General features: G+C 43.0%; 1 protein-coding gene across 1 annotated transcript in view; it reads left to right on the top strand.

Annotated features, from left to right (window-relative positions):
* The window catches only part of LOC122906984 (protein POLR1D-like), a 43,314-nt gene that overhangs the window by 13,943 nt on the left and 15,875 nt on the right, over positions 1 to 13,496 (top strand). The window contains exon 2 of the mRNA XM_044249513.1: positions 13,113 to 13,187. Within this exon, the coding sequence (XP_044105448.1) occupies positions 13,113 to 13,187 (75 nt within the window). The remainder of the gene's footprint in view (positions 1 to 13,112; positions 13,188 to 13,496) is intronic.

Below are 13,496 nucleotides of genomic sequence, written 5' to 3' on the forward strand. Positions count from 1 at the left end.
CGAATGCTAAGGGAGAATTGTGAATTTGGGGGTTTAATATTTCAAGTGAGATGCGGAATTAGGTTCTGAGCCTTTGTATTGAAAACACAGTGCCCTTTTCTGTAAGCATGAGAGTACATCAAGACTTTGGGAGCGGGCCAAAGTATGCTGTTTGGATAATCAGAGAGATCTGTCTCTCTCTCAGAATGTTCCCCTGCAGCCTCAATCGGTTACCCATTCAGTGTATAGCTCAGTCCTAACCTTCACTAGCACGACTCCAGCCAGTGAGCCGGCAGCTGCTGCTCCATCCCCCAGGATGGCTTGCATGCCAGGAATACACACACTGACTCTAGTAGGTGCAGCTCCTTAAAAGCATAGCAGTAATAAACGGACAGGACCACGTTTACAACACTGATTTGTAAAACGCGTAGTGAAATATCTGTACCAGAACATGCTTTCCTAGTTCCCGTCTTGTTTAAGGTCGTCATGAGCAAGTACTTTGTAGGTCTGAATAAGGAAACGCTCCTCCAGTAGTTGGTTGGGTCTTGAAGGTGTTGTGCTAGCTGGTATCACCCTGAACGGAGCCTTTCTTGTGGCTGTTGATCTCTTGTTTGTGTGGTGCCATATGGACCTAAAGCTTGGGTGAGCCGGCAATGGCATTTTTTCTGCTTTGGGCCTTTCTCCTGTATCTCCTAGCCCTCCCGTGCTGGTGCGCTCCTCCCCTTTGGGTACCTCCACAGCCTTTCCGGTGCCCCCTCCAGGGTTGCTCATCTCACCATCATCTCACCATCTGTAGGGATGCGTTTGGGGGTGGGGGGTGGCGGAGCTCAGCACCTTCTCCCTGCTACAGGGGAAGCCACTCTGGGGGCTTTAAGGGGAAGTGTGAAACCTTACTTGCATAGTTCTGTGGTTTGGGCTGTCTTGTTTGGGGAGCCGTCTGAGTACTTAGAACTTCTTAAAAGGTATTCCTCAGAGGGACACTACTGCCAAAGTTAGGTTCATCTGTGTGCCTACCGCTAATTCCATTAACTACTACATTATAGAAATAATGGAATTTTTCCCCCAATGCACTTGTCTGTACAATAACCAAGAATTTTTTAAATTGGAAAATGGGATTGGAATTTGCCCTGTTTTACTTAAACTCATTGTTATATAAATTAGCACCTGAAAGACAACTTGAAACCCTGGAGAGTTTGTGAAGAGTCTAGAACATACTGATTGGTTTCAAGAATTTATTTTTACATGGTAGATTCATGTACTTAGTTACCAATGTAGAAAATATCAGTGTCCAAGTGTATCTGTACCTTTTTTCCTCCTAGAAACTCACTGTGCCAGTTTTGAAGGGGAAACTACTATATCTCTCAAAGTACTCTTTGATACCTAGTGTGAAAGATAAGGGAACAGGGCGGTCAAGAGGAAGCCCGGGGGGGGGGGGGGGGGGGCGGGGAGTGTGGAGAGAGGAGGCCCAGGGCACACAGTGTGCAGACGTGAGGGAAGCACACTGCTCTGGGCTTCTTGCTCTTCCACAGGCTCTTCTTCATGGAATCTTGGCCCTTTAGGCTAGACTCTGCCTTGCAGTGAGAGGCCCCAGGGCGAGAGACGCACTAAGCCAGTGTCTGTGCCCATGAAGTGCAGGCTTTCTCCTCCTCTGAACTCATTGTGCATTGCTGCATTTCTAAGAACTAGAGGTATCAATAGGGTTTCTTTCCATTTAATTCCTAAAAATTGCTTAATTCCATGGATACCAGGTAAATTTTTTATCTTGCCATGCTATTTAAAGAGAACAGTTTCGCAGGTGTGTTTTAAAATGAAAACACTTTTTAAAGATCATGAAATGATTAGGAAATCCTACACATTCTAGAACTTTCTGTCTTCATTTTTTTCCATCCCTTGGCTCTTGGCGCTAAGTACAGTTCATGGTCACGTGTTGAATTAGACACTGAGGACCTACAAGGAGGGGACAGCTGATTTTCCAGCAGATTACCGCAGCCCTGCCTGCATAACTGCAGGAGATGGCTTCAGTGGGACAACCGGAATTTCTGCTGAGGAAGCATTGTCTGGGCCAGTCTGCAGAGAACTGCAGATCACTTGTGTGAAATGGAGCTCCTTTGGATTAAGACAGTGATTTACAGACCACGCTTGTGGTGAGTTGGCTTCTCTGGTATGCAGCGTGTTATCGAAGGATGGCATGCCAACTTCAGCCCTCCCTGAAGAAAACTGCACAGGCACACTTCAGAGACTTTATACTGTAATTTTCTCTTTTGTACAACTGTTGTGGCTTGATTTCTTTTTTGCATTTTGAATGACTATTTTAGAATTTTATGTTATGTTTGGGTTTTTGTAGCTTTCCACCAGGTTTTCCTCTCCTTTACCAAAGTCATGCAGCAGCCATGTTAGTTTTTCTTTGCTCTCATGTTGGCTCCCTTCCATGGCCATATTTCTAGAACACTTTCTTTTTTGCGGTTTTCTTTTCATCAGTTTTGTTCTTCAAAGCATCCATTCTCTTAAGGAGATAACAAAATGCTATCATTGATTAAAAGAATTCAGTAATAATTTTGACCTTAGATTCTTTCGATTTATTTCTCCCTACTAATATTTCAATGTGTGTAGAGTTTTTAACTTAACATTTGCCCTACCAAAAAGATATGCTGCTGTTCCTGCAATGGTAGAATTCATGGGCTTTTCTAGTTAGAGTTCACTGTTTTCTAAGTTCATCCTCCACTATCCCTACCCCACCTCTACAAAGTTTTTTTAGTAAGAGATCTTGATTTTCTCTGTAACATAAAATTTACCATGGCACATATAATTAGGTCTTATGATATAAACTGGAAATGAATCCCTGTATTTTCTGCAGGTGGCTCCTTAATCAGGATTTAAGAATAGGAAAACAAAAACAAACAAACAAAAACAAGAAGAAGAATAGGTATCTGTAAAAGATACTTAACTACTTTGAAAATGAGGTCATTTCATTTTTTCATTTTTTTTTTTTTAAAGATTATTTATCTGACAGAGAGACACAGTGAGAGAGGGAACACAAGCAAGGGAAAGTGGGAAAGGGAGAAGCAGGCCTCCCACCGAGCAGGGAGCCCGACGCAGGGCCCGATCCCAAGACCCCGGGACCATGACCCGAGCTGAAGTGACTGAGCCACCCAGGCACCCCGAGGTCATTTCATTTTGACGCCATTCCTATGGTGAAGCATCTTATGACCTGAGTGATAAGGCTTTCCTCTAAGAGCTAAACTAGTAAGAGTCAGCCCACATATTAACCGTTAATTGAATCGGTCATCTCTCTAGAATAGTAACCCATACTCAGAAGTCACCCTATAATGGAAGCTGTGGAGATTTAAGAATGTCAAAGTCGAGGTAGAAGGTCTGGAGTGTTACCTTCACTACAACAGTTCTTGTCAACTGAATACAAATCAATAAAAGTAAAATATTACAACCTTCCCTTAAATGCCTCTCTCTTGAGCTTCTTGAGGGTTGGGAGCATCCCTTCTAATAGCGTAGTGTAAGAGTTGGCTAGTTAACGAAGATCCTGGGCCCCAGAGTTCATTTCCCAAGCCCATCACTTACTGGCTCTTGGGGCTCTTTTACTTACTTTCTCCTGACCTCTTTCTCAGTAAACTAGCTGTTACACAGAGGAGCTGTGAGGATTGAGTGTAAGACACATGGTATGTAGTTCCTGCTGCCATTATTACATTTCATCATAACCCCAGAGGTGCATATTACGTGCTTATTATATCAATATTCAAAGGAGACTTTCCTTGAACTTGGGCAGGAAGGTAGCCCCATATATCACAAACACACGTGGTCACTAGGTCGCTTTGTCACTAGGTATCTGGCACTCAGTGCCATTCATAACCCGGGAAGCACACACCTCGCGTTTTGACTTGGACGCTTGAATGGAAATTGGTGGGTCGCGCCACTGTTGACTCAGGCAGATACGACTTTGGCGTACAGGAAAGATCTGGGCTGCAGAAGGGGTTAGAAGAGAAAAGACACATTAGCTTGTTGAATGTCCCCAGCATGGATGCAATACACCGTACCATAAGAAGATGTTTCCCAGCAGTGCTGTGCTTCCGTTTCCCTGCTTGTCACGGCTCTGCAGGTTCCCGTGATTTAGTGCAGTGTTAGGAAGGCTTCTACGTGGAGGCTGAATGACATTTGCAATGTTAAACCATATGACTTGTATATGCAAATGTGTAGGTTTATATAGAGCGTACACGAAGTTCAATATTGATTCATTAATCATTTTAGTATTTTGCAGGGAGATTTTAAAACATTCAAAACTTGGGTTTTCAACTTTTTACGTTATTAACGTATTAAGGTAATTAACCTTTTGGTAAATGTATTAAAATGTTACCCACACTAAATGCAGTTACATACTGTTTTTTAATACTTCAGATTATTAGAACAGAATAGGACAAAATTTATGTTCCTGGAACATAATTTATGGGGGCATCTGAGAGGCTCAGTTGCGTGAATGGCTGCCTGCAGCTCAGGTCATGATCTCGGCATCCTAGGATCAATCCCACATCCCCGCTCCCCCAGAGGAGTCTGCTTTTCCCCCTCCCTCTGTCTCTCACTTCCCAGTTCATGCTCACTTGCTCTATTTCTCTCTCCCTCTCTCTCACTTTTTCTCTCAAATAAATAAAATCTTTTAAGAAAGTAATTTATGGAGGCACCTGGGTGGCTCAGTGGATTAAGCCGCTGCCTTTGGCTCAGGTCATGATCTCAGTGTCCTGGGATCAAGCCCTGCGTCGGGCTCTTTGCTTAGCGGGGAGCCTGCTTCTCTCTCTCTCTGCCTGACTCTCTGCCTACTTGTGATCTCTCTCTCTGTCAAATAAATAAATAAAATCTTTAAAAAAAAAAAAAAAGAAAGTAATTTATGTAAAAATCTTAATTTTAACTGTATAGTGATTTTACTGAAATCAAGGCAAGAAAATAAATTTTATGGAATAAATACATAATATATGAATGTATATCTTTCAGTGTCTTTCTGTATTTATCCAAATATTACCAACTCATAAACAGAATTATCAGTGTGTGCAATAAGTTAATACTATCATCTCTGGTATTTTTCTTTCAATCATTTAGAAAAACATAGCTTTTCACAATTATTTATTTATTTGACAGAGAGAGACACAGCGAGAAAGGGAACACAAGCAGGGGGAGTGGGAGAGGGAGAAGCAGGCTTCGCGCTGAGCAGGGAGCCAGAGGCAATGCTCAATCCCAGGGCCCCAGGATCATGACCTGAGCAGAAGGCAGACGCTTAACGACTGAGCCACCCAGGCACCCCCACATGTTTTTTTATTTTAATTGTAATGAAGGTATGTTTAAAATGGTAGGAGGAATGAATATATTTATTTAATAGCTTTTAGCTTGTTTTATAACCTGTAAATATTTTGAAATAGGGTCCCTCAGTGGGCCTGAGAAAGGAGTGGTAGTAACATCTATTGGTATGGGGCAAACAGGAGATCAGGAGAGTCCTGCAGAGAAGGTAACACATAATCCAGATGGCTGGTGACAAGCCCACGGACAAGGAAGTGGCTGGCATGCAGAGCGGTTGGGACAGAGTGTGGGGCCTGAGCAAAGCTCCACCGTGCGCACGGTGGCAGCTACAGGGCTGCCGTTGGGCTGGGTGTCCAGCCAACGTGGGCTCTGGACCCACAAAGTGAAGGCCCAGGAATGTGGTAATCCCACCGGCCACATCTCACCTGGCAAGGCCTTGGGGAGACCGGCCGGTAAGCCCCCACCACGGTCTCCGTTAGCTTGCTCAGACTCCCAACACTGAGTACTTCTATTTCAGAGCAGTTAGCATCTCCGCTAAGAAATGGAGTTTAGAGAATGTGAACAGAGATGAATGAAGTGGGCTTTGCTCATTCACGTAATGACGCAAAAGAATATTAGAAGCCAAACAAAGGTCATTTGTCTGTGGTAGCCCACAAAGGGAAAAGTGTTTTCCAAATAGGAAAGCTTGCTGAGATGTTCAGGCAGCCCTAGAGGCTGTCCATCCTGATGGGAAAGATTCCAGCTGTGCCTCATTCTGAGCAGATTCGGCTTCTCAGGTCCACATCTAGGCTTTTCCACCTCGGCCTGATGCTCCATGCTTCCCGGGCTGCCGTGCTTGTGCGCTCCTATTCATGTCTGACTGCCGCCAGAGATGGCTCAAGTCGCCCATGGCCATGGGCTCCTTTCATTGCATTTCTTTGCCCTGTGACACATGGTCTCACTGCCGTGCCTTCCTCATCCTCGTCTTGTCTCTTCCATCTCCCCCAGCATCTCCTCCTCGGCTACACATACAGCACTTTTCCTCTTAAATCCTTGCTTTAAATCCACATCCGAACCCGCTCATCCTGCAAATCTTAACTGAGGAACAACCATGGGCCAGACATAGGGAAAACTAGAGTGAAAAAGACCAGTCTCCTGACCTCTAGGAGTCTGGTCAAGTTAAAAAAAAAACCTCTCCTGTGTCTTGTGCTACTTGTCAGAATAGTTTGATCCAAATATTTCATCCTTATAACAACCTTGTAGGGTTATGATCATCAAAGTAAAAATCAATCCACGTGTTTGATTTTTCCAGCATTGCTTAAAACACTGCTTCTTATTTTCTGGTATATGTTGGCGTGAAACCATCAAGTTTTGTTAATCCTGGATTCAGATTCGTGCTCCCCCATTGACCTCTGGTGTTTTATCAGCATAAGTTGTTTTGACAAATGAAGGAACTTTTCTCGTAACTCTCCCTGTTATGTTATAAATAAATCTTAAATATGTTATAAGTGAATATTGAGGCTCCCCACATTCCCTAGGTAATCCAGTATTTATTTCTAATGTACCCATACCGGTCTTTATTTGATGTACAGCCCCTACTCTAAGCCTCCACAGGGAACACCCTTACTCACTGTGCATGTCACGTCACAGAGCATGTGCTTGATGGAGGTTAGCCAAACTTAACATAATCGACAGAATTAACTTCTTGGGCTACCATCTTTTACCAGAAATAATTCTTTTCATTTCCCAAATGATCTCAGTGCTCCTATTGAGTTTTACCTTCAAACACCTTCTCCACAATTTGAATGTTCTTACCTTTCTGTACAGTGATAGGTGAACCCAGACAATTAGATGTTTTCTGAAATTAAGGATGGCCTGAATTTCTTCATCTATATCTATAGTCAAATTACTGAACAGTACAGAACCCACATTTTATCATGTGGTTTCTGCCAGTCCACTCAGCAGCTAGTTAGTGCTGACTGATTATGAGCTGAAGGCAGATGTCCAGCAGGGAGCTGAGGCATCTGGCTCTGTATTTTTTTGGTCTGACATCAAATCCTTATTGAAGATCAAGTAAATCGTTCCATTTTTTTTTTCTTCAAAACTTACCACTCCACGGGAAGACACTGAGGTTGCTATTAATAAAGCTGTTTTTAAATTTTGCCCAGTGCCTTACTATATGTGGACAGCTCGGGCATGAGCTGCTGGCCTTCCGCACTGACCATACGCTGGGCCTGGCGGGGGCCTTCTGGTCAGCAGCAGCCAAGGGCATCGCGCTGGTTTCTGCCCATTTTCCAAGTCCGTGTGCTTGTTACCAGGTTATGCTTTTTGAACACGAGACCCTCACCTCGTCTTATTTCAGACGCTTTTCCCGTCCATCATGTGACAGATACTGTACTCTTGGTGATCAAAGGTAACTTGTTTTTTCTTTTTTGGAACTATAATTATACCTACAGAAAAGGGCACAAATCCTAAGTGGATAGCCTGATAAATTGTCAGAGTTAACGCACCTATGTCCCCAGTTCCTCGATCACAAAGCACAATGTTAGCCCCACGGAAGCCGCTTTGGACCCTCTCTGTCCTTCTTCTCCCCTCTGTGTCTTTCTTCAACAACTACTTGATGTTTAGCTTTTCCAATTTTCTTCCTTTAAAGATCTATTTTTCTCCTGCTCTCCATTATTTAATTTGTCAACTCTCAAATCTCTGTTGTTTAATTTCAGTTGCCTTGGTTTTCTCGCTCTCCTTGCTATAGACCGATGGCGTTCGTTAATTCTCGGTTGATTTATGTGAGTAAAAAGAAACACAGACCCAGATAACTCAAAACTAATTGGCTCAACTTTGGATTTTAAGATGATTTTGCACCAGATTTGCCTTCCCACTTGGCTTCTATTTCAGCTACTATTATCATCCGTTCACATTCCTTAAGCATCTACCAGCTGGCTAATGGAATGAACAGGCAGGCCTGAGGAAGCCCCGCAAGGGCGGAAAACTGGGCGGAGACAATGCACACGTGGGTCGTGGAAAACTTAACTGCATTTGATTCCTGTGCCCAGAAAACAGTCTGCTTAATGAGCTGGCTTTCTTGGACTTCTTGTTTGCATCCAACTGTATATCCTAATATAACAAATTTGTTTTACAAAAAAACCTTTAGGATGTTGAAGAATCTAAGTATAAAAATTACCCAGAACTGAACTGTGTCTCAATAATTGTTTACTTGCACAAGTTCTCTGAATACTTAGCGCTTCCGTATTCTCCTGCTGTTTGCTTTTCCTGTATTTTAATGCAGCTGACACTTGCATTTCATCCTCTTGTTAAATAACTATCTTGTTTCTTGGGGTTGATGTTTCATAATCTTTAAGGATTTAAGCCTCTGCTCCAATGTGCAGTAGAAGCTGGCTTTGCTCCTTTCTTACCCAAGAATCATGAGCCAGACTTCCAGGAGAAATAATAGGGGCCACAATAAGTTCCCCGAAGAATTCCCTGACTTTCGGTTCTTCTCCCCTGAATTTTGAAGATGGTGTTGTTATTGCTGAGCAAGTGCACGATTGCTAGGAATCTTTCTTTTCCTGTTTGCAAGTAAGCCCTGCAGACGGAGCTTGGGCAGGAGAATTTGGGGTGGGAAGTGGTAGCAAATGCTCAACATTCTTAGGACAAAATAGTGCAGAGTCCTTCCTTCCTCCGCCTCTCCGGTTCTCCAAGTGAGTGCAGACGCAGCGGCAGCTCTGTTAGGCCTCGCTTCCCCCCTTTATTTTATTTTTTGCCTTTAATGATTAAGGGGAAACATTTCCTCAGGGCTTGCTGTGCAAATGTTTGTGGAGAAGATCAGAGGACGTGTAGCCTTTAAGCATGTGCAGGGGGCATTTTGTTTGGTGGATTTTTCTCCCTAGTCCCCCTGTCCCCTCTCCCCCTTCCTGGTCCCCTCTCCCCTACTCCTCCTCCAGGATTACTAGCAGTGCTGCCTTAGACAAGTCAGGCAGGGTACCACTTTCCTCAACTGTAAACTAGTCGCCATAACTATGTTGTCCTGTTCAGATAGGATGGCACTTTGCCAACAGTAAAGCTCCATGCCAACGTTACATGGTGTTAAACCAATCACAAATACAAATTTGGTTACACTCCAGCTGGGGCAGTGGGGTCCCACCTCCCATGCTTGCTAGGGACTGAGCGTGCCCCTCTCTTCTGTCACAAGTGAATTCCTTCTACCTTCTCACCCTTTCTCATACCTATATCTTCTCTTCTATTTGACTGTGGTTATTAAGTCAGATCTCTGAAATCATGGCAGAGAAAGCTAATGACAGTGCTGGAGATGGTTTTACATGAAATCAAAACTATATAAACATCAATTTCTGGGGCGTCTGGGTTGGTCGGGCGTTTGTCTTCTGCTGGGGTCATGGTCCCAGGGTCCTGGGATAGAGCCTGTGGGGAGCCTGCTTCTCTCTCTCCCCCTGCCACTCCCCCTGCTTGTGCTCGCTCACTTTCTCTCTCTCTCTCTCTGTCAAATTAAAAAAAAAAACTAACAAACAAACATGAAAGTCTTGAAGGTGCCTAGAATATGGGCTCAGGATCTCTGCCAGATCTTAAATTGAATATTGTTTTCTGCAGATGTGCAGCATTTCAGCTGTCTTATGACACAAATGGGCTTTTGTGGGCTGGTCCAAGAGAGCTAGGGAAACATTTTACCATGGATTTTATGGGAAAATGCATTCTAGTTTATTTGTGACTGACACACAGTTTGTTCATAATTGGGGAGCTGCCCAAAAAGCTTTTTCCCTTAAGATTTTTTCACTTTCTGCCGTCAGGAGAAGAGATCTAAGTATGGGTGGATCTAAGTATGATGGGTCCCTGCTTTTATTTAGAAACTACCACACTTACTGATGGGAAGGGGGAGGAGGTGTTTTGGGAATATTTTTACCCTTTGATTTTTTAACTTACATCTGTGAGGGTGAAAAAGGATCTTTGGAACTAGATAGGATGCATTTTTCATGAAATACTGGATGAGACAAGGCCCTCAGATCACATCAAGAGGATATTTTATTATCATTATTATTATTATTATTGTAAAGAGATGGGAGAAAGAATGTGTGGAGGCCAAGGGCAGGCTGCCCGAACACGGGCCACTTGGTGTAAAAATCATTTTGAGTTAACCAAAACCTCGCAGATGCCAGGAAAAAAGCTCCCTGCCTTCCCCTCAACTGTCTAAATTTACTTTGGAAAGGAGAGCCTGTACCAGGCAGAGAGCTAGTAACTGAGACTCCCCTTTACCTACTAAACTGATCTGCCTAATAGAGCAACCTTGTTTTTCCAAACTTCTCCTCTTACCGTCTTGCTAAATGCCTTCCTCCCTTTTGTATCCTCAGGTCCTACCTGTCTCCTTAGCTCACTCATGTTGCCTCACTGTCTTTGAAATGTCTTGTCTCTATGGATTCCCCTTATGCACACTATTAAATTTGATTTTCTCCTGTTAATCTGTCTCATGTCAGTTTGGTTCTAAGTCCAGCTTGCGGGACTGTAAGGCAGTTGGGGTCTTCCTCTTGGACTGATGATCTGTGGTAAGCAGATGCACTTACCTATTCCTGATGCCAGGAGGCTGGGCTGTGAAACACGGTCTGACTGAACATGACCAGGGGGTCAGACAGTGCCTAAGGTGGTCAGTATTTGGTTCTTTGCTGACATGGTCAGGTGGGCCCTCCAAGATGGAGCAGAGAGAGTCCAGCTGCTGAGTCAGCTGAAAAGACTTTTTTTTTTTTTTAAAGATCTCACTGTTAGTAGGAGTTTATTGAAAAATGTGTAAATTATACAAAAATAGATTTGTTGGAGATCAAGAGGGTAGTGAAATAGTTTGACAGCATACTAATGGTAAATACCAGGAGAAGCAGATTTTTCTTAAGGGTTGAGATTGAATTTTTTTGGTGAGTAGAGAAGGGTGATGCAGAGGACTGGTATATTTTATTATAAGTCTTTAAATAATATTTGCTTTTTTAAGCTATCTGCTTCAATAAAATGAGAATCATTATGAAATATTCATAGAATGTTCACATCATTGGAGGATTATGTAAATCATATCTGTAGTAGTGCTATACTAGCATAATTAAATGTTTTTATATAGAATCAATGCATAATTACCAGTTCCAAAATTTTGTGATTAGATATATAATTCTGTCTTTGGACTATATTTGTCTCTAACTTCATACCTCTCTTTTCTTTCTTTCTTTTTTTTAAGATTTTATTTATTTATTTGACAGACAGAGATCACAAGTAGGGAGAGAGGCAGGCAGAGAGAGAGAAAGGGGGAAGAAGGCTCCCCGCTGAGCAGAGAGCCCAACACGGGCCTTGATCCCAGAACCCTGGGATCATGATCTGAGCCAAAGGCAGAGGTTTAACCCACTGAGCCACACAGGCACCCCATACCTCTCTTTTCTTTTAAAGATTTTACTTATTTATTTGACAGACAGAGATCACAAGCAGGCAGAGAGAGAGAGGAGGAAGCAGGCTCCCCGCTGAGCAGAGATCCCGATGCGGGGCTCGATCCCAGGACCCTGGGATCATGACCTGAGCTGAAGGCAGAGGCTTTAACCCACTGAGCCACCCAGGCACCCCGGTCTTTTCTTAACTTTAATACTTACATAGCATAAGTAATAGTAAAGTCAGGAATGGTCATCTTCCTATTCTATTACCCATAGCACCTTGCATGGTACCTTGGACATAGTAGAATTTCAGAATAGGGTTGATAAGTACATTTCCTGGAGGGGTTTTTTTTTTTCATTATCTTTCTAAAAATGGCACAAATAGCACAGATTCACTCTGAAAAAAATAGAAAATGTAGAAAAGCATTCAGAAAAAGAAAAAAAACAAACTTTAAAATCACCCAGAAACTCATCTTACCATCTTGATAATACTTCTCCAAATGTTTTCCTATGTAATATATAATGCAAATAAATTTGAAATAAAAATTATCCAGGGGCTCTTGGGTGGGTCAGTTGATTGAGCAGTTGAGTGTCAGCCTTTGGCTCAGGTCATGATCTCGGGGTCTTGGGGTGAAGTCCTATATCAGGCTTCCTGCTCAGCAGGGAGTCAGCTCTCTCTCTCTCTCTCCCTCTCTCTCTCTCTCCCTCTCTCTCTCTCTCCCTCTCTCTCTGTCTCAAATAAATAAATACAATCTTTTTAAAATAAAATCATCCCGGGCTTCTGGGTGGCTCATTCATTAAACATCTGCCTTCAGCTCAGGTCATGATCCTGGGGTCCTGGGATGGAGCCCCCATCTGTCTCCCTGCTCAGCGGGAAGCCTGCTTCTCCCTCTCCCACTCTCCCTGTTTGTGTTCCCCCTCTCGCTGACTCTCTGTCTGTCAAATAAATAAAATCTTTTTTAAAAAAAATTACCCAATGCTCACTATAAAGTAGATAAAGTAGAATTTCTAGGTCAACAGGTATGTGGTATTTTGAAGGCTCTTTATCGTGTTGCCAAACTGTCCTCCGGAAATGTTATATCAGCTGCAGTCCCCGTTAACAGAGCAAATAGTATGCACTTCTCTCTCACTAAGGGCCAGAAACATTCTTATCCTTGTTGGGTTCATTATTATTTCTCAGAATAATAATGCATTTGAACATTTTAAATATGGATGTGCTTTTGTCATTTTGTCTTTGATTTTCAGTGTTTTCCCCTTCGTATAGAACATTTCCTTTTAATATTACTTATATTTCAAAACTATCAACCATGTGTTTTAAATTTTAAAAATTTCTCCCCAATTTTGAAGTTTTACGCTTCAAAAGCTGGTCATTCTGCTAGGTCATATATGTTGGAAAGAACTGATTTTTCAGAATTTGGTGGAGTGACTGCCTCTCAAATCTCTTTTTTTCCCCATCAGGAAAGCAATTGAAGAACTGCTTAAAGAGGCAAAACGTGGGAAAACGAGAGCAGAAACTATGGGACCTATGGGTTGGTAAGTTCTTGAGTAATCTTCCTTAAAACAGTATTAAAGAGAAAGTCTTGGTTGAAGATGTGGATATGTAAGTCTTTAGCAGATATAAAACTGTGACTGTGGAGGAAATCACCCAGAGGCGAGCAGGAGAGTGAGAGCCCTGCTGAGAGCCAGCACTGGGGGGGCCCTGAGACCCGGAAGGAGAGGGGAGGGAGTGTGGACAGGAGAGCAGCCCCTATAGCGCTGTGAACAAGCCTTTGTTCACAGAACCCCAGAAGACACATAGATACAAGCCCAGAGGCACCAACTGCCCAGAGGCACCGTGTGAGA

This window comes from Neovison vison, chromosome 5 (assembly GCF_020171115.1).
Source record: "Neovison vison isolate M4711 chromosome 5, ASM_NN_V1, whole genome shotgun sequence".
Classification (NCBI taxonomy): domain Eukaryota; kingdom Metazoa; phylum Chordata; class Mammalia; order Carnivora; family Mustelidae; genus Neogale; species Neogale vison.